The sequence below is a fragment of the Garra rufa genome, chromosome 16, assembly GCF_049309525.1.
Source record: "Garra rufa chromosome 16, GarRuf1.0, whole genome shotgun sequence".
Classification (NCBI taxonomy): Eukaryota; Metazoa; Chordata; class Actinopteri; order Cypriniformes; family Cyprinidae; genus Garra; species Garra rufa.
The window spans coordinates 30,271,156-30,298,394 of NC_133376.1; the positions used below are offsets into that span (position 1 = coordinate 30,271,156).

General features: G+C 34.8%; 1 protein-coding gene across 1 annotated transcript in view; it reads left to right on the forward strand.

Moving 5' to 3' along the window:
• Nucleotides 1-6,848: 6,848 nt before the first annotated feature.
• The window catches only part of pdgfc (platelet derived growth factor c), an 82,933-nt gene continuing 62,542 nt past the window's right edge, over nucleotides 6,849-27,239 (forward strand). The window contains exon 1 of the mRNA XM_073820733.1: nucleotides 6,849-7,550. Coding sequence (XP_073676834.1) covers nucleotides 7,439-7,550 — 112 coding nt within the window. The 5' untranslated portion in view covers nucleotides 6,849-7,438. The remainder of the gene's footprint in view (nucleotides 7,551-27,239) is intronic.

The window sequence follows — 27,239 nt, forward strand, 5'->3', positions numbered from 1 at the left end:
ACTTTCCCTTTTTATGTCTCTTGGAAGAGGCCCAAATGAATCAAAGTGAGCAGGTCAATAGCCTTTTTCTCACTTTGGAACAGGACCAAATCACGGACTAGAAGCAATTTACAAGGAGAGAATTTACTCACCTGACAAATTACATGGAGCTTTAACAGCTACAAATGTTCAGTACAGTACAAACAGAGATCAGATGTTAAACACAAGAGGATTTTTAAAATCTTTATGATTTTACCAGAACAGCCGTGTCTTTATACTGTATGCTACTTAAAATTGTTACTGTGAGCCAAAATACAGTCAAACCAAAATTTATTCAGACACCTTCAACATTTCTCACATTATCACAGTTTATTCACTATAGTTTAGAAAATGGAAATTAAATATGACAAGAACTCAAACCCAAAGTTAAACTGTGTCAGAACAAATTCATCTTGGTAATATCAGATAACTTTGATAGAAAGGTATGTAATGAATTTCAATCAACCAAAAACTCACTGTTTTGGCAAGCCGTTTTAGCCTAAAATATACTAAGTGTTACTCGTTGTAATTGCTTTTTTACTAGTAGAATTGAATTAGAGAGCTCTATAATTTAATTCCTACTAGTAACAATGCCAATTAGAGAGCTCTCTAATTAAATTCTTACTAGTAACAATATTAACTAAAGTGCTCTCAAATTAAATTCTTACTAGTAGCAATTCCAATTACAGAGCTTTCTAATTCAATTCTTACTAGTAACAATTCCAATTAGAGAGCTCTACAAATGAATTTTTACTAGTCATATGTCTCTATTGACTTCCATTCATTTTTAATTACAGAGCTCTACAACATAATTTTTACTAGTAGGAATTCCAATTAGAGAGCTCTACAACTGAATTCCTACTTGTAACAATTACAATTAGAGAGCTCTCTAAATCAATATTTACTAGTAATAATTCCAATTAGAGAGCTCTCTAATTCAGTTCTTACTAGTAACAATTGAATTAAAGAGCTCTCTAATCGGAATTCTTACTAGTAAAAACTGAATTAGAGAGCTCTTCAATTGGAATTATTGCTTGTAAAAAAAAAGCTCTCTAATTGTAATTGTTACTAGTAAGAATTCAATTGTAGAGCTCTTTAATTGTAATTCTTACTAGTAAAAATTCTGTTGTAGAGCTCTGTAATTTAAAATGAATGGAAGTCAATGGAGACATATGACTAGTAAAAATAATTTGTAGAGCTCTCTAATTGGAATTGTTACTAGTAGGAATTGAATTATAGAGCTCTCTAATTGAATTGTTACTAGTAAAAATGCAATTACGACGAGTAACACATAGTGTATTTTAGGCGAAAACGGCTTGCCATACACTGTAAGTGTAAAACCACTGTAAGTATGACTATTTACACAATTATCAGTACTTTTGTTGGCCAATTACCAAGCAGTGCTTAATTTGGTTCAGTCTGTGGTGTAAAAAGGTTGCATTAGCAGTTAAAGAAAAACACTTAAGCAAGACATGGTCAGGTCAAAGTGTCTGAATTATTTTTGGTCCCAAATTTTTTACTGGTACTCCACTGTATGAGGAATAAATCAGTATAATATGTCACAGTTTACTTCATTTTGCTATCCTTACTTACATAAATTAACTACAGTGTCCTGGACCCACTAGTAATAAAGTAACAAAAAATATATCTGGTGTCTGAATAATTTTTGGTTTGACTGTACCTTAAGCGTGACAAATATCATAGTGACTTGACTAGTGTAGTTAATGCTAGCTAAAACTAAAATTATTACACGTGTTAAATGTAATAAAATATAATATAAATATTAGATGGGAAAAAACTTTTAGAAAAATTGTCTTGGTCCCTTTTAGTTTAGGTTGAAGTGCTAAAATTATTAAAACTAAAACCCACAAATTACATAACTGATTAATAATTAAAGCAAAATAAACATTTAAAAAAAGTAACAAATTAAAAAAATTAACAAAATTGCCAAAACTTATAAAACTTATAAAAATAAAAGCTATATATAGTATATCTCAGTGGTGTTTTGAAATGAGGAGTGACATTTTTTAATCAAATCTAAATTCATGTCCCAATTCATGTCAGTAACAATTTAACCCCAGTTTACTTCACTATATTACAAATAAATCCTAATCCAATCATGACAAACTATATATCGTTGGACAGGTCTAAGACTCCCAAATGTGACCCTGGACCACAAAACCAGTCATAAGGTTAAATTGGACAAAACTGAGATTTATACATCATATGAAAGCTCAATAAATAAGCCTTCTATTGATGTATGGTTTGTTAGGATAGGACAATATTTGGCCGAGATACATCTATTTGAAATCAGAAATCTGAGGATGCAAAAAAAAAAAAATCAAAAATACTGAGAAAATCACCTTTAAAGTTGTCCAAAATAGGTTCTTAACAATGCATATTACAAATCAATAATTACATTTTGATATATTTACAGTAGGAATTTTACAAAAAATCTTCATGGAACATGAACTTTACTTAATTTCTTAATGATTTTTGGCATAAAACAAAAATCAAAAATTTTGACCCATACAATGTATTTTTGGCTATTGCTACAAATATACCCCAGCGACTTAAGACTGGTTTTGTGGTCCAGGGTCACATATAAATATTTTTTATGACAAGAGTGCACCTCAAAAATCGACATCATATCAGGAGTTATGACCTTTGTCTCAAAAAAAAGATTTACTTTGTTGCCTTTTTCCCTATCACACTTTAGAAATCATAAGAAATGATATATTCATTTGAAAACTTAAAATCTCAAAAATCATTGTTTAAAAATCATTTTAAAATCTGACATTGCATTACCATGGAAAATGTACATCAAAATCATATTACAAAATGTTTTTGTTCATGAATTATAACAGTTTGAATAGTGCCTTTTCACATCTGTGTTAAAAAATGGGAGTGACCGTTAAAGGGTTAAACAATATATTTTATTTGTGATGTTTATAGTTAACTACTTTTGAATTTTTCGGATTATCGGTCATCAGAGCTCGGTAAATATTGGTCACAGTTTTGAGAGATTTACTTTAAATGTCACCAAGCTGATTACTCACTAAAAACTCCCACAGACACCCACCTAAATGTGTGTGATGTTTACTTAGTTTTTCAAATTAGCCCTCCCATTAACACCATTATATTGTTCATCCTGCTGAAAAAAACAGCATATGCTGGTTAGGTAGGTTTTGGTGCTGGGATGCTGGTTTTAGCTGGTTTATGCTGGTCCTTTGCTGGTTTATGCTGGCCATTTGCTCGTTTATGCTGGTCCTTTGCTGGTTTATGCTGGTCCTTGACCAGCAACATAACCAGCATAAACCAGCAAAGGACCAGCATGAACCAGCTTAAACCAGCATCCCAGCACCAAAACCTACCTAACCAGCATATGCTGTTTTTTTCAGCAGGGCATTCAGACTGATTTGCGAATAAAGAAGGCGCACAAACACAAAAGACAGGATTTGTTGCATGAACCAATCACAGCTGAACATAACCAGTCATATCTAATCATATCGTGATGCAGGCATTGCCTCCTCTCATGTGACTTTTCTCCATTCGTTCTCAGTTATCACCAAAAAAACTCATGGCACGCTTTAGGGAGTCTGTTAAAACTCAATGAACTCAGGGGAGGTGAGAGAGACGTGACTCCTGAGGTAACTTTACCTGCTGGTGTTGCTGTTAGACAATGTTTCTTTAGAAAACCAAGTGATTTCAACACTTTCTAATGTTATATTTTGTAATCTTGGCGTTGTTTTTTATGTATATATGAATAATGCAAAAATAACACTGGATTTGACTGGAAATCATCAGCACGTCATCGTAATGTTCCTCACCGGTGAAGCATTTCCTGTTCTGGACAATCTAACGTGTCATATCCTGCGTGATGGATACTGCACTGGATGGAAGGTGACACAAAGTTTGTTTGGTTTAGTTTCCTCTATGACCTTAATACCAACAAACAAAGATTATGTTCTCGCTAATGCTACAACCGGATGCTAACTCAGTGTTTGCTGGCCAGACAGGCAGTGACCACAGTGACCTTTTCCTCCAGTCCTCAAATAGCCTTGTTTGTAATTTCTCCGTTTATCTAGATTCGATATCAAAGTGACTCACAGGACCACCATGAAAGCATAAGACACTGTAGTGTCTCGAACAAGGCAAAATAGCAATCTACTGAAACCCCTCCCCCATATACAGAGAGAGGGAGAGATTCTTTCTGGCAGAGGTGCTGACATCTGCTGTAGGTTTTGGGTTGGAATATGATACTCTCCCATAGTCTGCACATGACCTCCAGTCTGGCGGCAACATATACTACACCTTTCCACTTTCTGCTACTGAGGGATCCATAAGCAATATTTCCTGCATACCTAGAGGCAAATACTTCTACACACCAAAATAATAGCCAAAATAAAGCATTAGGCATGTCTTGTCTGTACAGTACCTTGTTTTCTTTAAACATCTATTCATGTCCTGACTATAAATAATCACTTGTCATAGAAAAAAGACCATAATAATTACCTTCCCATACTCTCAAAATGAGACATTTATCATATATAGGTGCTGTATATATAATGTTTTCACCTCTCCAGTTGTTATTTCTGTATATGTTGCACACAATGCATCAATAAAACACCACACTTAGAAATATGATCATGTCAGCTAGATTGAGATCTTCAGCTTCCACATGCTTCTGGTCTCAAATTTTTTCCCCCTTCTGTAGTGGTCTGGGGCTGAAAGTGAATTGCTTTGCCATTGCATCATTTGTCTGGGAGAATCACTTCAATGTGCGCCCTTCTCTGATTGTTTAGTCTGCCATAGAAATCTACACCTAACAGGCACGTAAGGAACATGTTGACAACTGGGAGATGAGATTAACCACATGAAAAGACCTTCATGGCTTGATGCTTAGAGCAAGGAGAAGGAAATAACTTACACAAGGGGAGTAAGTGCACTGTCTGCAGCTTTGATTTGACAAATTAAGAAGTCTTTAGCGGTTCCCTTAAGATGCTTTAGGCATTGTTCTGACTTCACAATGATGAAATGCCAAACAAAATGATGAAAAGATTTAGACATAAGAACCGACACAGGCCACAACTTGTGATAATAATAGTGTTAGGCCTTGTTCCAAATGGTCACACCCATTCAGGAAGCCTTTCCATAAACATGCGAAGCAGTCATGAACTAATGATTAATGCAAGCTTTTTTATACTTTTAAAGGAGTGAGAACTTTTTGAATCTGAAGATCAGGGTAAATTTTGGTTATTTTGTCTTGCAAGTATCTTCTGTAACTTTTGAAGGGCAGTATGTAATGAGAAAAATATATATATTTAGGCAAAATAAGAAAAATGTACACACCTTCATTCTTTTCAAAAGTTTACACCCCTTTTGGCACAATATGTAAAACTTTTGGATTCAAATATCTGAAAACCACTAGAACAGTGTTATTTTGCTGACTTGTGTACTTACATTATCCCAATTACTCTGAAGAATGTTTAAATCCAGAGAAATAAGCAATTTTAACTAGTGTAACGGACCCTATCATTACGTCGCCTATCAATGACTTTATATACCCTTGATTTTTCAGATTTATTGTATAGAAAACATCCAAACCCCACAGACACTTTAATATGTTATGCATTTTATTAGACAGCTTATGAACACACTAAGTATTATAACAGAACTTTCAACACACATAAATGATAAAACAGCGCTGCTTTTTCTAACATACGCATGACTGGAAGAAGGGGAAATGATCAACTGTGGCATAATAAAAGCTCCACTGTTTTCGAGCTGTGTATAGCGCTCATCCTTGATTATCAATCGCTTTAGCGTCCTCGTTTCACTTCCACGACTTTCAGCCCCACCCTGCTTCCCGACAGGTTGCATCGGCTGTGGGGACGAAGACTACAACTCCCATGATGCCATACTCAATCACCCATCAAACTACACCTTTGTTTCTTTGTTTGTTTTGAAAATGCTTCCTCCAGTGGTGAAAACTTACATATTGTGCCTTTAATGCATCGTTTTTGCTTCTGGAGCATCAGTGAGCATTTAAGCCTTCTGTAACAGTTGCATATGAGTCCCTCAGTTGTCCTCAGTGTGAAAAGATGAATCTCAAAATCATATAGTCATTGCTGGAAAGGGTTCAAATACACAAAAATGCTAAAAATCCAAAGAATTTGTGGGATCTGAATGATATTTCTAAAAGAAAAGTGGTCAGTTTAACTGTTCAGGACAAACAAGGGACTCATGAGCAACTATCACTACAAAAACAAACAAAACAAAAAAAAAAAAACGCTACGGATCATTCAGGTAAAAAAACAGTATAAATAATTTAAGTGAATGTAAATTTTTGAACAGGGTCATTTTTATAAATTCAACTATTGTTTTCTCTATGTAAACGCCTTATATGAGAAATATCATATTCAGTTCAGTACTAAATAAAAAATAACATGCATTTTGTATGACCCCTTTTATTCTGGTAAAATAATTACATTTTGCAGTTGTATGTAAACTTTTGACCTCAACTTTTTTGACTGCAAGCACCACAACGATTATACAAATTAATTTTAATTAAGAAATCAAACAATATGTTCATCAATTAAGTTATTTTTGAATTAATTGCATGGTTAAAGTTATTTTGTATAACTTAATCGATTAACAGACAAAACGAGCGCCCCATTATTGACCCATAAGCATATTCTCTTTTTCCTTCGTCTCTCTTTCTCTCTCTCTCCGTCACACACAGACACACACGCACATTCATACTGTATGTACTTGTGTGGCAGTGGAAATGTGAGAAATACAGTCTCTCACTCCAAGCGACTGTAGCGGCAGCACCAGCAGCAGCTTGTGAATGGTCCCCGCCTCTCCGGGGAGTTTCCTCCACGGGGAACTTTTACTTTATGTGCAGCACCTGTTGTGTCGCCAGTCGGCCGTCTGCGCTCGCCAAACACTCGGAGCCACCTCAAGACATTCATTTCTTTCAGAAAGTTGGACGCGCAACGCTACAAGTGCCATTTTACCCAGAGTCGGTCGCTATGTGTTGCTTTACGCTAATGGACTATCTGTGTCTGCAAGGGAAGGTCGAACACTTTGCAAACAGACAAATGCATGTTTCGCGTCTCAGCAGATCTTAATTTACAGCAGTACACGTTTCCAACTGTCCTTTTGAACAGGTGTGCGCTCACTAAGTTACAGCAATTAATGCTTAACTTTGCGCAGATGCTCCTCGGGAAACTTTCCACAGAGAAGTTTTCGCACTAAACTCTGGCCGATCAGGATTATGTGGACTTTACTTTACGCGTGCCTCTTACAGATGTGTCCAAAGTTGGATACGCGTCTCACGAACAATATTTCTGCATGGTGATTCAAACAACACATACTAAGTGCCTATTAGCACCGACAGCCACCATTTATCCAAATGATTCCATTGCTTCTCTTGATTCTTATATCGTCTCTTCATCAGCATGAGTCGGTGGCGGAATCGAGTCACATCAGTAAGATTCACCACGCTAGCACGAAAGAGCAGAATGGTAAGTTTAAAGAGTCATTGCATGATCATGTTTTGCTCTTACTGGTTTGTGTGCGACTTCTGATGGTGCTTTACAACTAAGCGCATTCAGTTTACCTCAGCAATGGCAGGCCTTTTTAACATTTAGTCCATTTTATTGTACCGGGAAAAAAGTAACTATTGAGATCTTATCTTTCATATTTGTGACCCTGGACCACAAAACCAGTCATAAGTAGCACGGGTATATTTGTAACAATAGCCAACAATGCATTGCATAGATTAAAATGATTTTTCTTTTATGCCAAAAATCATTAGGATATTAAAAAGCATGTTTCATGACGATATTTTGTAAATGTCCTATCGTAAATATATCAAAACTTATTTTCTGATTAGTACAATGCATTGCTAAGAACTTAATTTGGACAACTTTAAAAGAGATTTTCTCAATATTTAGATTTTTTTTTTCTTCGCACCCTCAGATTCCAGATTTTCGAATAGTTGTATACCAGGCAAATATTGTCCTATTTTAACAAATCACACAATGTCAATGGAAAGCTTATTTATTCAACTTTCAGATGATGTATAAATCTTAATTGACACTTATGACTGGTTTTGTGGTCCAGGGTCACATGTATTATACAAGTTCCTGTGATATAGGTACTAGTGAAGCTGTAATGCGTACTAGCAGCTATTGGGAATTTTACCAAAATATTGTACCAACTATTGAGAACTGAAAAGAATAAGTACTAGTAAAACTAATTTGGTGACAATTCGAATACATGCTAATACCTAAACCACATGTACCCATTTGTTAGCATAGAGACTAATAGCAAAGAAACAAATACTAATATTTGATAAATACGAGACTACTACCATTCAGTCATTGTTGAAATAAGTAACAGCAGTAGTATCCAATAAATAATTGGTGAAACTGAAAAATATACCAGTGACTGTTGGAGTACTTATTGATGTAAGGAATTAATAGGAATGGTACTTAAATGGATTAAATGTTTAAACAGCTTGCCATAAATGGCTACAATTTAAGGGGTTCACACAGCATTATGCTTAGTAGGAAGTTGAAGTTACCTTTGGCTTTCATGTGCATGAAACGCACATCTGTATGTGTATTTAAGAGGAAAAAAATCTCCGGGTAACCGGGTCCCCTGGGGAGGGATTTCTCTCTGATCGCAGAAAGACTCCATTCATGAAGCGTGGGGTGCCCCGGGGCCATGTAATTTGCTTTCCTCTGAATCCCACCAAAGCTCACAGGTGAACTTAAAAATCATAATGATAAATAAAATAAAGCAAAAGTTTCCATTTAACTTTGCTGTGAAACTATAAGCTCAGTGTTGTAAAGCAGGCGTTGGTGGGGACAGGCAAACTGTCGCCCATTGCGCACCATTAACAAAATGTAAACTACTACTTGTGTTGACTTAGGCGAGGGAGCGCCCCTTACTGTGTCAGGGGTGAAGCAGAGTGGAAACATCTTGCTTCTCTGGGCCCACTATCAGAGCTTTCATTGTATTATCATTCTTTCTTTAAACTGTGGAACATGCAGAGCATGTCTACTGGAAAGCAATGTTTATATGGAAAAATACACTTTGTTTTTGTTTGGAAGCCTATAAACATATGAAATCGTTCTAGTTCCATGTCATATTTAAAAAAAAATGTCCCGAAAGGCTGTAAAAGCCTAACATCTTTGTCTAATAAAGTCAAGCTTAATTGAATTGGCACGTCGTCTGCAGTGCATATCTAGTCCTCTCAGGTCAGAGTTGTGAGCCAAGGAAGACTCTTGTGATTGCCATTTGATAGGGGTCTTTGGCTGTAGCGCCACCTTTATTCCCCAATGACTTAAGAATGGAGGTGAATTGGTAGTTTGCTCTGCCAAGGGTCTCTGAACAGAGAGTCTTGTTCTCTGGCCCTCTTTAATTGCCATAACAGTAGATGCTCTGTCACAGCCATCTCTGGTTGGTGTTGATTGAGGCAGTTCTTCACCGCTGATCTGAGGCTGGTTTTATTTCACAGCTGCAGTGTGAGGTTAAGGTCAGGTTAAAAAGCTACTCGACCAACTTTTTCAGGTTAACCTCAAAAGAGAGTTTGCCAGCACATAGTTCATGGAGCTGTTTACCCGTCTCATAAATGCTTTTTTGCTGCTTTTGGTTTAGTGGTTTTCATACAAATTCTTGATGTGAGTAGTTGATGAAGGTGAGTGAAAGATGTTTCTAGATCCATCCTTACTAGTGACTCAAATGTCTATGCTGGTGTCTGCACTGACCTGACCTTTAAATGCTGATTCATGAATTGTAAGTGACCATACTGAAGGTTAGTCTTGCTCCACGTTTCGGATCCAAGGCTATGAAAGGGTCGTCACTCGTTCTGCTTTTGGTAAATGTGGTTTGTCAGGTAAAGGACATAATAAAATATGTACATTTTTAGTGTGTTATCTAAATGATTAGCTGTACTTATTTAACATGTTAACAAATTAACAGCCTTATACAGCTGAAGTCAAAAGTTTACATACACCTTGCAGAATCTGCAAAATGTCAATTATTTTACCGAAATAAGAAGGTTCATACAAAATGAATGTTTTTTTTATTTTATTTAGTATTGACCTGAATAAGATATTTCACATAAAAGACGTTTATGTATAGCCCACATGAGAAAATAAGTTGAATTTATAAAAATGACCCTGTTCAAATGTTTACATACACTTGATTCTTAATACTGTGTTGTTACAGAATTGATCTAGAGCTGTTTTTTTGTTTGTTTGTTTGTTTTGTTTAGTGATAGTTGTTCAGGATCCACAAATTCTTTGGTTTTTCAGCATTTTTGTGTATTTGAACCCTTTCCAACAATGACTGTATGGTTTTAAGATCCATCTTTTCACACTGAGAACAACTGAGGGACTCAGTAATACGTATGTACAGACGTACAGAATACGTACAGAAGGTTCAAACCCACTGATGCTTCAGAAGGAAACACAAAGCATTAAGAACCAGGAGTGTAAACTTTTGAACGTAATGAAGATGTGTACATTTTTCTTATTTTGCCTAAATATCAATTTTTTTCACTTAGTACTGCCCTTCAGAAGCTACAGAAGATACTTACATGTTCCCCAGAAGACAAAATAAGTAAAATTTACCCTGATATTCAAATTCAAAAAGTTTTCACCCTCCGGCTCTTAATGCATTGTGTTTCTTTCTGGAGCATTAGTGAGCATTTGAACCTTCTGTAATAGTTGCATATGAGTCCCTCAGTTGTCCTTAGTGTGAAAAGATGGATCTCAAAGTCATACAGTCATTGTTGGAAAGGGTCCAACTACACAAAAATGCTGAAAAACCAAAGAATTTGTGGAACCTGAAGGATTTTTCTGAAGAACAGCAGGCAGGTTAACTGTTCAGGACAAACAAGGGACTCATGAACAACCATCACTAAACAAAAAAAAAAAAAAAAAACAGCTGTGGATCATTCAGGTAACAACACAGTATTAAGTATCAAGTGTATGCAAACTTTTAAACAGGGTCTTTTTTTATCAATTGAACTATTATTTTCTCTTGTGGACTATATGTAAATGTCTTTTATGTCAAATATCTTATTCAGGTCAGTACTAAATCAAAAATAACATGCATTTTGTATGATCCCTCTTATTTTGGTAAAATAATGAACATTTTGCAGATTCTGCAAGGTGTATGTAAACTTTTGACTTCAAATGTAGTTACAACCATTGTGGAGCTTTGAATCGGCAAACAGAACTGGAATGGTTGTCTGCTTCACTTTAAACGCCCATTTATTTTCATATTCTAACCTCTGAATGAGCTGATTTCCGCCTTAATTTAGACTTGATTATGAAATGCTTAACATTTAACAAAGATCTTAAATGTATAGCCATGTCATTGATATCAAATTTAGATGAATGTTATCACCATTAACTAGCTGGCATTCAAGCAAAGAATCAGTCAGAACCCAGCTGCTAAACTGTTGAGTAGTTGTTCATTAACCATGACATTAATCATGACAAAACTACAAATACTTGCACCATAGTCACTAAGCTGTTCCCTTCTTTAGCTGTGTCCATAAGGCAGTTTTGTAGCAATGGAGTAAGTTCAGAAAGCAGCTGCAGTTTCTAATGGTGCCAGATTATCCGCAATTAATCTGCTGTAACCCCTCTGACATCTCAGGCAGAGACGTGCAAGAGTCAGCCTCAATAACAGCCGAATGCCTCGCGAGGCTCTGCATTACTGGATTACTCAGTTAGGAATGGGGTTAATGTGGTGCACCAGCTAACTGGGAAATGCTGCGTGCCTCACGTATCCGACAGTTGAGTGGTGGGTGTGTAATGATTAAAGGATAGTATTGCTTGAATGCTCATAAGCAACACTTCACTGTGCAGTTAAGATTTTAAATCTAGTTATTAACATGAACGCCTATCATGGTATCCTTTTAAAGGGATAGTTCACCCAAAAATAAAAAACTGTCATTAATTGCTCACCCTCTTGTCGTTTTAAACTTGTAAGATTTGCGTTCATCTTCGGAACACAAATTAAGATTTTTTTGATGGAATCCGAGAGCTTTCTGACTCTGCGTAGACCATAAGGCAACTGAAATATTCAAATGGCCCAGAAGCCAGTAAGGACATCATTAAAATAGTCCATGTGACATTAGTGGCTCAACTGTAATTTTATGAAGCTACATTGTTGAATGAAGTTATTTTAGTTTTCTTTGCACTTTGCAAGAACCACTCATTTTATTGATGTCCTTACAACCTTTTTGTGCCTTGAACGTGTCAGTTGTGTTGCTGTCTATGCAAAATTCAGTTTTTTACCATATGCACTGCAAAACATGCTTTTCTTACTTAGATTTTCTAGACAAGAAAAAAATATATTTTTTTAAATATATAAAATAAGTTTTTGCTTAGAGCAAGCTAAATCTGCCAATAGGGTAAGCAAAAAAATCTTATTTCAAACAGAAAACAAGATTATTTTTCTTACCCCATTGGCAGATTATTAAGCTTGTTTCAAGCAAAAACGCACTTAATTTTGACTTTTTTTTTTCTCAAAACAATACAATAATGTTTACTCGTCTAGAAAATCCTTCCTGATTTAAGAATTTTTATATTTTGTCTGGAAACAAGACATAAAATCTAAGTAAGAAAAGCACTTTTTGCAGTGTGTGATCCTGGACCAAAAAAAAAGTCATATGGGTCAATTTTTGAGGGTGCGAAAAATCTAAATATTGAGAAAATTGCCTTTAAAGTTGTCTAATTGAAGTTAGCAATGCATATTACTAATCAAAAATTAAGTTTTAATATATTTACATTAGGAAATAAAAAAAAAATGGAACATGATCTTTACCTAATATCGTAATGATTTTTGGCATAAAAGCAAAATCGATAAATTTGACCTACACAATGCATTTTTAGCTATTGCTACAAATATACCCATGCTACTTAAGACTGGTTTTGTGGTCCAGCATCACATATAATGAAAGGTCTAATGTTGCACTTGCATTATATGAGCAAAAACGGTTAAATTGATACTGTTGTACTTGTGGAGAAGCCACTTACTCAATCCATTCCTAAAAGGAGAACAGCATATTGTAGGTATTACCTTTGTTGTAAAGACTTCAGAGGAAGGTGGTTCCCAGAACTCAGAGACTGTGTGGCAGCTGGCAGTGTTCTTGCTTGGCAAAGCTCTACATTACCAGCCTGTTGTGTTAAGTAGTTTCCATAGCATTTCGAGTTTATATTGCGATTGTGAATTGTGGGTAGCGAGTGGCAAACCTAAACCAAAAGGATTTTCAATACCCAGTAGTCCAATGAAACGGAAAACAAGCTTTCTGGTAACTCAAACACAAGCGCACGCACACACACCTGAGACAAATGACTCCCTGTTAAAGTTAAAGTTTACCCCAGTGCTTTTTCACCAAGCCCTTCTGGCTGTAATACTGTAGGCATTGAAGTTTGTTGTCAATCGACACGCTGTACCCTGCCAATGCCCGAGTTTTAAAAGCTCAGTGGGAACCGTGCTTTTTCATTGAAGACTTAAAGAAGACGTTATTTATTCAGTTCTACGCAGTTTGTTTAAAGGGACATCTCTTCCGTAACCCTTGTAGAACAGAAGATTGCATGGTTGGGGTGTCCGTGTTTTTGCTGTCAGCGCACTTGAAAGGCAGAGCGACAGATTTGGCAAGTAAGCAAGTCAATGCCTGTCCGATGTTTGTCCTGATGGACAGTGAGTGTGCATTCCTAACCCAAACAGAGCTCCAATTTAAAGGGATCAGCAGCAGGGCCATGGAGTTCCTCTGTGGAACTAGGTCATAGCCTTGGATTTGTTTGTTTTTTTTCCTTTCTCATGTAATTTCATGGCCTTTCTGTCTTCTGTGCTGGCACCACCTGTGCCATCATCAACCTAATACCCATAATCCTGTGAATGATATGTCCTCTTGTTTCAGTTAAATATGAGGTCAAGAAATCCATGGCTTGTGGACCGAAATGGTCATTGAAGATCATTTCAGCAGGAGATCAGTGGTGGTGTCCATCATCTACCTTGAGGAGAAATGTCTCTGCTAACCCTGCTTTGCCCTTTAAATCAGGCCTAACTAGGCAGATGCTTTCATCTAAAGCAATTTACGGTACTTTAAATGTTAAGTTTGTGAATTCCTTAAATACACCTCTGACGTGCATATTGGTAGTTTAAATATTTATCTAATCACACAAATAGAAGACATTTAGTCTAGTGATTCAACTTTACACTTCACAATGCCATAGAAGAACCTTATGTCTAAATAGTTCCATAAAGAACCTTTAACATCTGAGGAACCTTTCTGTTTCACAGAAGGTTCTTTGTGGTGAAAGAAGGTTCTTCAGATTATAAAAAGGTAAGAAAGTGATGGTTCTTTTAAAGAACCTTTGGCTGAATGGTTCCTTGTGGAACCAAAAAAGGTGGCGTCTTCTGTGGCAACGCTGTGAGGAACCTTTTAAAGCACTTTTATTTTTAAGAGTGTTAGGCCAAAAAATAGGAATTAGATTTAAAAGACTGTAATTGTGCTATATAGCTGTTTCCTCCTGTCTGCTTACCTCCCATTTTTGATGATTTATGCAGTGATAAGAAATAATGTCTAGGAGTTTTTAATGCCTTCTTGGCCCCAGGCAAGTCTAGTTGTAATGCTGAGCCCAGATTCGACTTTCAAAAGCAAAGTAAATCTCAAATTGCACTGACAACAAATATGATTGTAGAGTTTTGGCTACAGTCAAATATGCATAACCGCAAATAGGTTTTTTCTTTTCAATCCGAATCTAGTTTAGACTTCATTAATAAAATTTTCTACTTCATTAATAAAAAAGTCATTAAATTATATTACATTATATTATATTATTTCAGATTTTTTTTTTTTTTTTTTTGCATGTGTATGAGCGCACAAATGTTCAAAAGTTTGGGTGAGTAAACTATTCATTATGTTTATTTTTTAACAAAACTGATACTTTTATTGAGCAAGAATGCATGAAATTTTATATTATATTATATTATGTTATATATTATATTATATTATATTATATTATTACTGTTGTTTTTTTTTTGCATGTGTATGAGTGCACTAATGTTCTAAAGTTTGGGTGAGTAAACTTCATTGTTTATTTTTGAATAAAACTCATACTTTTATTGAGCAAGAATTCATGAACGTTTATATTAAAACGTAAATAAAAACTTTAAAAAATCACTATATCAACGTTTCCATAAAGTAAACTAAACCTATAAATAAATAAACAAACAAACAAACAAACAAACAAACAAATAAGTTTTTTTGAGCACTAAATCAGCATACTGTATGTGAAAAAGTGTTTTTTTAAATGTTTATTTTTGAACGAAATTGATACTTTTATTTATCAAGAATGCATTAGATTTTGTATTAAAACTTAAATTAAAAATGTTTTACGTAAATAGTTACTTTGAACTTTACTCAAAAAATAATAATAATTAAAAAAAAATCCTTGTATCAAAGTGTCCACAAAAAAGTGAAATATAACTGTAAATAAACGAATGAATATTATATTATATTATATTATTACTGTTTTTTATGTATGTATTTTTCATGTGTATAAGTGCACTAATGGTCAAAAGTTTGGGTGATTTACATTTTTTTTAAATAATATAATGTTTTCACAAAACAAGTCAAATAAAACCATAAATAAATAAACAAGCAAATTAATATATTATATTATAATATTATTGTTTTTTAAATATGTATTTTTCATATGTGTATAAGTGCATTATGTGTTCAAAAGTGCTTAAATTTTCCTCAAAAGAAAAAAAAACTAAGTAAATGCTATATAATATATTTATATAAACTTTTTTGTAATATGTTTATTTTTGAACAAAATTGATACTTTTATTTAGCAAGAATGCATGAAAATATGTATTAAATTCAAAAATTAAAAATGTTTCAAATAAATAGTTACTTTTTACTTTTTTATAAATTAAAAAAAAAAAATCCCAGTATCAATGTTTCCACAGATGTTTAAATAAAACTATAAATAAACAGACAAACAAACAAATGAGTTTCTTGAGCACCAAATCAGCATATTAGAATGATTTCTAAAGGGTCGTGTGGCATGCTTTTGTCATCACAGGGTTAAATATATTAAAATATAAACATTATTTTAAATTGTATTATAATAAAATTTCATTATATTACTGTTTTACTGCATTTTTGATCAAATAAACGCAGCCTTGGTGAACACAAGACTTCTTTTGATGAAAAAAAAAAAAAACCTTACCTACCCCAAACTTTTGAACAGCTGTCCATATGTGTAAAAGCAATGCTTTATAGAGCCAAGTTCCAGCACTGACACTGACCATGACTTTATTGGCAACCTGCACTTGTCTAGACTAGAGTAGCTGAGCATTGCAGCCTCAGGTCCAGCTTAACTTGTGCCATTAATGCCTGTCAATCACTCTTTGACAACAACACTTCCTCAAGCTTTTGCTCATCCCTCACTTTGACTCTTTGCTCCCTTTCTTTATTCATCCTACCTGTCACCCCCAGACAGTTTGAAGACAGATGTATCTGCACTTTTTAATAAACAGACTCATGCACTCAGGCAACCCTCAACATCTGCTCGACACTTAATGCAGAGACTATTGCAACAAAAACCTTTATCTTCTAATATTGTCTGGTATGATGAAAGTGAATGATTTGTGAGCAATGCTGGGTAAGTTAGACTGGGTTTAGTCACTCCTACAAAAACCTGGCCCCCCGGTCATTTAATCCTGTGTGCTGAAACAAGCGGATAACCTGTAACTGTTTACGAGGGCTAGTGCTCTGCCGGAACAGATAATTCTACGCTCTTAGGCGTAAGCTGTCTGTGGATATTGCCTGTTTTCAGAGCAAACTGAATTCCAAAGGCCTTAGACTTTTGGCAGCAGGTAAATGTGATGACTTGACCTTGGTTCCTATCTCTTCAAGGCATGTCTACATACCTTGGCAGATGTCAGCACTTGCTGTCAGAGAGGTATTTTGGACGTGCCCCCCTCCCTTTTTAATCCTCACTTATCTTGCTTGGTCTTTATCTACCTGTGAAGATATGTGTGTCTAAGTACATAATAAAATAATAAAACATAAAAGTGAATAAATAATAAAGCCAATAAAACCAAATACAATTACAAAAAATATAAACGTATAGTAGATAAGAAGCCCTTTTCCACCACTGAATAAAAAAATTAAAAACGGGTAATTGTGACTTTCTGTCTCACAATTTTGACTTTTTTTTTTCCTCGCAATTCTGAGAAAAACATCAGAATTACAATATAAACTTGCGATTCTGACCTTTTTCTCAGAATTGTGAGATATAAACTTGCAGTTGCAAGTTATAAAGTCCAATTCTGAGAAGGAAAAACAACTCTCAGTTGTGACCTTTTTTTCCCTCGCAATTCTGACTTTTTTCTGAGGAGGAAAAAAAGACGACTTAAAATTCTCAATTCTGACTTAACTTGCAATTGCATGTTATAAAGTCAGAGTTGCAAGATATAAACTTGCAATTTTGAATAGCAGGATAAAAACTAGCAATTGTGAGAAAGTCATAATTGTGAGAAATACTTTATAAAAATAAAAGTTGTGACTTTTTCTTGCAGTTGTGAGTTCGACGCAATTCTAACTTTTCTCACAATTCTGACTTTTTTTAGAATTGTGAGATATAAACTCTCAATTGTGAGTTATAAAGTCCAATTCTGAGTAGAAATTCTGTTCTTGTAAGTTTATATTTCACAATTCTGCTTGCAATTACAAATAACTTGCAATTGTGTTATAAAGTCAGAGTTGCGAGATATAAACTCATAGTCAAGTGTGAGTTTGTCTCAATTCTGAGTTTTATTAAGTTTATATCAACCAATTCTGAGAAAATAAAGTCAGAACGAAGTTTATATCTCTGAATTCTGATGTTTTTTTTTTAGAATTGCGTGGTACAAACTTGCAATTCTGACTTTTTTTTCTCAGAACTGCATGATATAAACTCAATTGCGAGTTATAAAGTCAGAATTGCGAGATTTAAACTTGTAATTTGGACTTTTCTAAGAATAATGGGATATAAACTCGCAATTGCGAGAAATAAACTCTGTTGTGACTTTTTTCTTAGACGTTTTTCTTAAAGTGCCCCTATTATGCCATGTTAAAGGTAGTTAATATTGTTGTAATAGTCTCTTAAAACAGGTTTACATGTATGCAAGTTCAAAAAACACTTTAGTTTTCTCAAAAATTAGATTTTATTTTACCCCGTTTCTAAATGATTCGTAAACGACTCGTGTGAAGCAGTTCGAAGAATCAGTCTCTCTAAACCCCTCCTTTCAGTGAGCCCTCACCGCTGTGATTGGTCAGATGGTGCAGTCCTTTTGGATTGGTCTACCGCTTCAGCGCAAAACGAAACGCCCATTGGCATAACTGAATGACAGCTGTGGAGACCTGTTAATGCATAGAAAAGATAGCCTCGATTTTACCCTATCAATTCGAGCATGAGTCTGACGATGACACGGTTGAAGTGGCACATCGACAAGAAACTGTTTTGCAAGCAGGACTGGAGCAGGACGTTTCTCAGTGGGTGTCATATTATAACTGTGGAAAGTGCTTGCAATTTGCTTTTGTAAGCGAACCGGGCACATCTCTACGTTGTGAACTTCAACACTGTAACGTACAACCCATAACACTGCGTTAAGCCATCGTTTATCATTATCATTACTTAAACTAATAAGGCAGTCAAGCTGCATCAATCACAATTTTTAGACTACATTGCACTCACAGCTGAACAACAGAACTACAGAAACGCAAGTTAGCCGGTTACCAAGACATGTGCGGGGTTGTTACACACCATAACGTACACAAAGACGTATTTTGAACGATCGCTAGAAAATACAATCATCAATTATTAATCATACTTACAGGTAGAAGTTCAGAGGAGCAAGCCGGTCCAAATAAACTGGGCACTGATCCATTTTTTTAAAACCAAGCGTTTGGTGAATCCCGCGTTGTAACGTTACTCCCCAAGATTGGAAAAACAGTCATCAGTAAAATGACGCGAACACAACACAAGATTGGCATTGGACTGCTGAGGTGTTGAAAAAATTAATGTTAACCACTCATTCTTGGTACTTTCATCTTTCGGAAGGGCATATAAAACAAATTCACTCTCACAGCGCAGGGCGTCTTCTTGACATGATGTAACGTTAATCCACGTGAAAATGGTAGGCCTACTGTTTGTGGGCGGGCAAGTTGTTTGCGAAATTGAACGTGGGCGGACATTACGCAAATGTGTAGCTCGTGACGTGTGGCCGTTACAGAAAAAAGATTCGAATTGCTGACGACTCGTTTAGGCGAATGTGAGCCGACTCTTTTTTTTTGTTAGACAAAAACTTCATTTATAGTGCACTGTCGGCGTCACAACTTTGCAGATAGTTTATGTTCACATACAGCTACATGACACACTACATGAAATATCATATTTGAAAAGGCATAATAGGGGCACTTTAAAATTGCGTGATACACGCAAGTCTGACATTTTTTCTCAGAACTGCATGATATAAACTTGAAATTGCGAGTTAAAAATTCAGAATTGCGAGATATAAATTTGCAATTCTGACTTTTCTAAGAATAGTGAGATACAAACTTGCAACCTTATAACTTTATATACTCTAAGTTTATCTCACAATTTTGAGGAAAAAAAATCCAGAATTATGAGATATAAACTTATACCCCCGGTTTCGCAGACAAGGCTTAAGCCTAGTCTTAGACTAAAATGTAAGTCTGAGCTGTTTCAACTGAAAGAAACTTGCACTGACTGATCTTAAAATATATCAGTGCCTTTGTTTTGTCTTAAGATGCACACCAGTAATATTTTTTTTCTAAGTCACGTTTATAAAAATTGCTTAATTGTCTTAATTGGACTAAGGCCTAATCCTGGTTTAAGCTAAACCCTGTCTATGAAACCGGGCCATAAAGTTATAAGGTCCAATTCTGAGGAGAAAGTTTATATCTCATAATTCTGACTTAATAACTTGCAATTGCGTGTTATAAAGTCAGATTTGCAACATATAAACTTGCAATTTTGAATAGCAGGGTATAAACTAGCAATTGTGAGAGAGTCATAATATTGCAAAATAAACTCTCAGTTGTGACTTTTTCTCGCAGTTGTGAGTTCGACGCAATTCTGACTTTTTCTCGCAATTGTGAGTTAAAAAGTCCAATTCTGAGGAGAAATTCTGTTCTTAATTGTATGTTTATATCTCACAATTCCGACTTAATAATTTGCAATTGTGTGTTATAAAGTCAGTTGCAAGACATGAACTCAAAGTCAAGTGTGAGTTTGTCTCTCAATTCTGAGTTGTTGTTGTTTTTACGCAACTAAGTTTATATCACCCAATTCTGAGAAAAAAAAAGTCAGAACTAAATTTATATCTCACAATTAAAATTGCATGATACAAACTGACAATTCAGATTTTTTTTCTGAATTTTTTTTCTTCTCACAATTGTGAGAAATAAAGTCAGAATTGGGAGATATAAACTTGCAGTTCTGACTTTTATCTTGCAATTGTGAGTTTATATCATACCATTCTGAAAAAAAATGGAACTAAGTTTATATCTCACAATTCAGACTTTATTTTGAATTGTGAGATATAAATTCGTAATTATGAGATATAAAGTTGCAATTTTGAGAATTGGACTTGATAACTTGCAATTATGACTTAACTCATAATTGCATGTTATAAAGTCAGAGTTTCAATTATAAACTTGCAATTCTAGGGAAAAAAAGTCAAGTGTGAGTTTGTCATGCAATTCTGTTTTTTTTTCTTCTCACAACTGTAAGTTTTATATCATGCAATTCTTAGAAAAAAAGTCTGAACTAAGTGTATATCTTACAATTCTGACTTTATAACTCACAATTGCAAATTTATATCTCACAATTCTGAGAAAACAGTCTCAATTGCAAGATAAAAACTCGAAATTCTGCAAGCTACTTACTTTAACTTCGAAAAAAAGGGAAAAAACAATTACCCTTTTTATTTTTTATTCAGTGGCAGAAATGGATTTCCATAATAATTAGGCTACATATAGCCCACAAAGTAGGCTACAAAAAAAATATCATTTATAATAATAAAAATAAATTTTTCTGGACAGATAGTTATTGGCTAGCTCACTCTTTTTAAATTTATGGCCAGATTTTATACAAACATCTGTTTTAAAACACCTTTCTCTTACACATTGTCAATGATATGACCAGTGTTGTGCAAGTCCCTTCCAAAATGTAATATATTATATATTACTAGTTACTGTCTTTTAAAAGTAATTAGTTACATTACAATATTACTGTCTCTAAATTGTAATGCGTTACACTACTTTTAAGTTATTTTTGAGTTACTTTCATCAAAATATCCACAGATTATAAAATTCCAAAATATTATACATGAAGTTTAGGATAGCTGGCATAAAATTATAAAAACATCATTTGGTGAGCCTACCGGTATGTCTATTAATGTTACGTTGTAGTTTAGGTTTAACACGTATAAGCACAAACCGCATTAATACATTCATAAATAACACCGGTAAACAAAGCAAAGTGTTATAATGTACAAACATTAAACACACAATAAATAGCCTATAGGCTATTTTAAATGTTTTTCAGAACAAAACAAGAATGAAGAATATAAGTTGCTAAACAAGCCCAAACGAATTAGACTAAAAGCAAACTGAAAGCAAACGGCATTGTCCTCACCAGCCTACTTCTCTCATTCGGCATGAATCTAATTAAACGTGTCCATATTGGTGATGTATTTGAATGCTAAACTATTATGTAAACCAGGATTTGTACTTAACGCGCTTATAAAACATCCTCCTCACATGAGCAAATTTGTGTTTGACCCAGGCTCAGGTTGAACGGCACGGATTGTCCTACGCAGTACGCACTATTTAATTTTTACCAGTGTTTCTATATTTGACTGATTGTATTTTATTCTTATAATTAACAGACTGCAACATTTGCAATGCTGTGTGCGCATGAGGCGCCGGCGCAATCGAATAGCGGAACAACTCTCGACATTTTTGGTCATACAGATCTAAAACTGCAGTGTGTTTACTTTTATTTCTGTCATCTCGGTTTCCTTTCCGTGAACTTTCGTAGAGCGCCGCTCCACACAAAAATGAACCAAACTCGGCAGCATATGTCACTCAGTCTTTTCCTTTCATTTTGAAAATCTGTTAATTGGGCTGTTATTAAAAGTATGTCAGATATATTTCGTGTATTCATTCATTTTATATACAGACTATGATTTAATAAAAACAGATTAGCTTAATTTTTGTTGCTTGTCTGCGCTCGTCCGCCGCATTTTTTCTCTTCTCCGACTCCGCAGCTCTCTTCGTTAGTTTAGTGTTAGTGGCACCAGTCCAGCTGTTTCCAGGAGTTACTCGTGCTATTTCTCCATAACGGGAGTGCGTCCATCTCACAAATGTAGAATCAGTCTCTGCAGTCATCTCAACCATCGAATTCCAGCAACAGGAAGACAAAATATTTTACTCGTGGACTTTTTTTAATTAACAAATTAATTTTGAGTTAAAATATGTTGATGTAACTTGCGTTACTGAGATTGTAACGAGTAATATTATTACCCAAATTGTATTAGTAATGCGTTATATTACCGCGTTACAGCAAAACGTAATAAACTGTAATATATTTCTTTTGTAATGCGTTACTCCCAACACTGGATATAACTATTATACAATGAGCCTGTTTTGGACATTATTAATGAAGGAAAAAGAAAAAAAAACTCACACCTGGTTTTAGATTGCATTAATATCCTGGCATTGTTTTATACAACAATTGCATCTGGAAGATTAATTATCCTGGGTGTTTTCTTGGCTTTAGCGTGGTAATTATTACTGAAGTGGCAAGTCCAAAGTCTTTTGTAGAGTTTTACCAATATTCAATCTTGTTAGCTTGGCTAACCAGACTGTTTGAGACATGAGTCTGTAATTCACTCATTACAGCATGTTTATGACCGAGGAAGGAGATCACTGGATGATCACCAGCCCACACACCAAGGCACACTCGATTAGCCAAATGATAGGCCATTATGACTGGCGTGTTTGTGCTGTGGCTTTGAAACGAGGAAATATTTTGCTGTCAACACCACACCACTGTGGTGACATGACCTCCGTCAGCCTTTCTCAGAAGGTCTCTGTTGACCCCCGGCTACTGTTTTTGCACAAGAGAGATTGAGAAAGCTCAGTCCTCCACTTTCAAAGGGGTGGAAAATGTCCCATGGCCACTGAGGATTCACTGAAGCCAGACTATAAATTTACATTTCCATTTGACCTGTTTTTGGAGAAATGGCATGACTGACAGGAACATTCAGATTATGCAGTGTTATCAAAGATGTGACCTGGTGGGTAGTGTATGTGGTCCAATATGTTGCAGGCGACCAAAGTTCAACTCTGCAGTAGTTTCCGATACCACCCACCTCACCACTCTTCTTACTATGATTTCCTGTTTCCTCTATTTTCCTATCCAATCTTTTTTTTTCCCTCATTTAAAAAAAAAAAATTCTGTAAACATGGCATTGTCTCAAGAAATATCTGCGTACTCACAAAACCATTGAAACCAACTGAAACCAATGTAGTGTACATGCCAGACCAGTATGTGGCACTGTAATTCTGCAACAGATATGCACTCAAAATAGAGAAGAGAACATGGAACAATACATTTATTACATTATTTATTAATCTGTGTAAAATTGCAGTTTTAGGCTCCCAAAACGCCAGATTCGTCTGGACAAAATGCCTATACAAGTTTTTTTTTACATGTACAGCTAAACGTGTGGATGGGCCCTTAGTCTCTGTCCAACTTGCCGTCATTAGAAATTGTAATAATTGATACAAGGTTGTATGAATTCCTTCCCGAACCCTAAAGGCCTGTTCACACAAAGGATGATAACTATAAAGATATAGTTCTAAAAATCATTCTCAGTATTAAAGAATAGCACAGTCCACACCACAGCTATAACGATAAAGGCACAGAGAAACAATGTCGTTGGAATCACTTTCAGAACCATTTTTTTTACACCTGATGAAAGATAAAAACATTGACACTCAATCAGAATCAATCCTACTATAATAAGCTTAAGAATTTAAAGTGGCATACACGTATGCAATTAGAAATAATCTGGTGTGAACGCTAATATTTATCTTTATAGTTATCATTCTTGGTGTGAATAGGCCTTAAGCCTAATAATTGTAATTTGGAAAAAAACATTATGCGCTTTACATTTACATGTATGCAATTGCTAGACACTTGCATTGCCATTTCCATGACAACACTTTCCTGTTTGAGCTACAGAAGTGGTTCTCAACCTTAAATTTAAGGCCCCCATTGTCCACAACAATATGCAAACATATCCAGGGCCCATATGCTTAAAGCTTCTAAGAATCCTCCCAGAAAGCTAATTTAGCTTAAAAATTCCTACGTAGGAGTCTTAACTTAAGAGTCATTCAGGACCAATCAAAGAGCAACTCTGAGTGAAGAAAAGACAAAAACTTTTATCTTAGTGAGGAGGCGGGGTTCACCCCATTGCTAGCTATGACACAGGCTTTTGAAGACTGTGATTGGTTGGTTGTCCAAGAAGGAAATAAAAGAGCACTTTTAAATGTAGGGTGTAGTATAAGCCTTCACTTTGAAATTATAGGTGTAATTTTTCCTGTTTTACCACACACACACACACACACACACACACACACACACACACACACACACACACACACACACACACATATATATTATGTGTTTAAATATTTTTTTATTTACCACTCTGTTAATGTTGTATTTAATGTATTTGATGGGAAATTTACAAACACGTTAAGGTTCTGAAAGTGCTGTAAGTGTGTGATCTCTTTGCTTATAGAAGTTGTAAACAGACCTAAATTATCACTTCTGCATAGATGCATTGTTTCCAGTTGCCAAATATGTTAATGTAATAACTTCCATTTTTTTCCACTGCTAAAGAAACTCTTAAGCATCTTAAAAGTCCCTATCCATACTCCTAACAATTGTGGACCTTAAGACCTCTTTTAAGGGTACTTTTTTCTTTACTAGGATCTTTCTTTAATTTTAAGAATTTTCTTCGAATTTTGTCACTAGGAGCCACTCTTTGCACTAAGATTTTTTATGAATACGCGCCCAGGGGCCGTATGTATAAAACTTCTAAAAAATGCTCTTAAGAGTAGTCTTAAACTTTGACTTAAGTGTCAAAAAATTCTTAGTAAGAAGTAGGACTTTTTAAGAGTAGGAGACCTTTATAAAGAATCTAAAAGCAACTTGCAGTAAAGTTTGAGACTGATTCTTAAGTTCTGACTTAAGTGTTGTAAATAAAGACTACAATGATTGAAACCCAAAATGGCCGCCCTTGACCTCTGAATCAGCCAATAGTGAGCCTGCTCATGTGAGTGACAGCAGCACAACACCAATTATTTGATGGAACTACAATACAATCATTTAATTAAGACACTATTTAATATTTCAGTGTATTTAAAAGAATGCTTTGCATTGTGGAAAATTATCACAAATTATTATTGATGCTTTGAAATCCATGTCTCCTCATTTACCAGTTGGAGCAATGATGTGAACAGCTGACGGTCAGTTGGAAAGTCAATAAACTGCCATTTAGTTGTGGCCAAGAGAGAGAAAAAAAGTGTTCTGATTTTGTAAGCATATTGCATATTTGCTTGGAGTCAATTGTTTCACTTTTATTTTTTTGATAATAATGCAATAAAACGTGTCATAATTTTTGGCCATGCAACAAGAGAGGACCAACACAATATTAATAACTGATTATGTTGTATTCAATGTCAATGTTGACAGTTTAGTGATTTTGTCACGTAGATTTGTTGACGTCCTTGCCCCTTTTGAGACTTTTCTCAAAGGCCTAGCAACAAAATAAATTTCTTGGATAAACCTTATTTAGATTACAACACTCTCCCACTGATATATTTATATTATATAGATCAGTGAACTCGCCATTATGTCCTCATCCTCATCAGCTACATTTAGTGACTGTTTTAACTACTTTGAGTTGAAAGCAGTTAGCAACACTGATCAGTGTTTTTCTTTTTTGATGGTTTAAGTGAAATCTGAAAACCCTCCACACATCACTTTTGGACACTGATGTGTTTGGTGAGGTTAGTGTCACAATATTTAAGACCCTGCTTACTGTGTCATCACCAGTGCTTGCTGCATTTTTACAATTGTTCAACTTTTCCAGTGAAAATAAATAAATAAAGCTAGAGCATTGATTTGTAGAGTGGATTAAGTTATTATGCTTATTACTTGGTCAATTACAAAAATAAATACATTAAAGAATGCTTGATGGTCACGATTGTATCATTTTATCAACCCCATATCATCATATAACTCCAATATGTCATATGTGTATTGTAAAGTGTGTGTTTCCTCCTTTTTGCTGCCATTGTGTTACTCCTAACTAGGTTAGGAGACCTCTCCAACTCTCTTAACCCTAATACCGTATTGACTTTACAGCCCTTAATCCCGTGTTTGTGGACAAATGTGGGCACAGAGGTCTCAGGTGTGATCAAAAAATTTGTGTTCAATAAATGTTATATCACTATCTTCGATAAAATAAAATCTATCAATTTATGGTGTTTTTTTTTATTTTGGGGGTATTTTTGAATTTATTTACCTCTAAGAGTACCATATTTTTTATGTAAATAATGCTTATTTTTATGTTATATTTAATTATCTTAATTAAAAAAATCATTCCAGTAAGTTCAGAGAGTTAAAACCTAAAGATGAAGTGACTTTGGTGACATCTGGTGTCTTATGTTAGTATAAAATTAACAAAAAAACAATAATATCAATAACCACTAGATGGCTGCAGTACTGAATTGCTGCATATAGGTTGAACTCTATGAACCACTGTTATGATGAATTTGACCTCTTAATTTTTTTTACTTTATCACAACTTAAAATTGTAATTTTAATAAATATATATCTGTGTTAGGTGAGACTATACAAAGATGCCAAAATATGCTTAGATATATATGACCATGCTATAAGGAAAAGACAAAGTAGTAAATCATTATTTATTTATTTGAAACAAAGAACATCAAATTTCAATAACTCAAACTAATTGGTGCCAATTCCTGGGTCTTTATGTTTGTATGTGTGAGT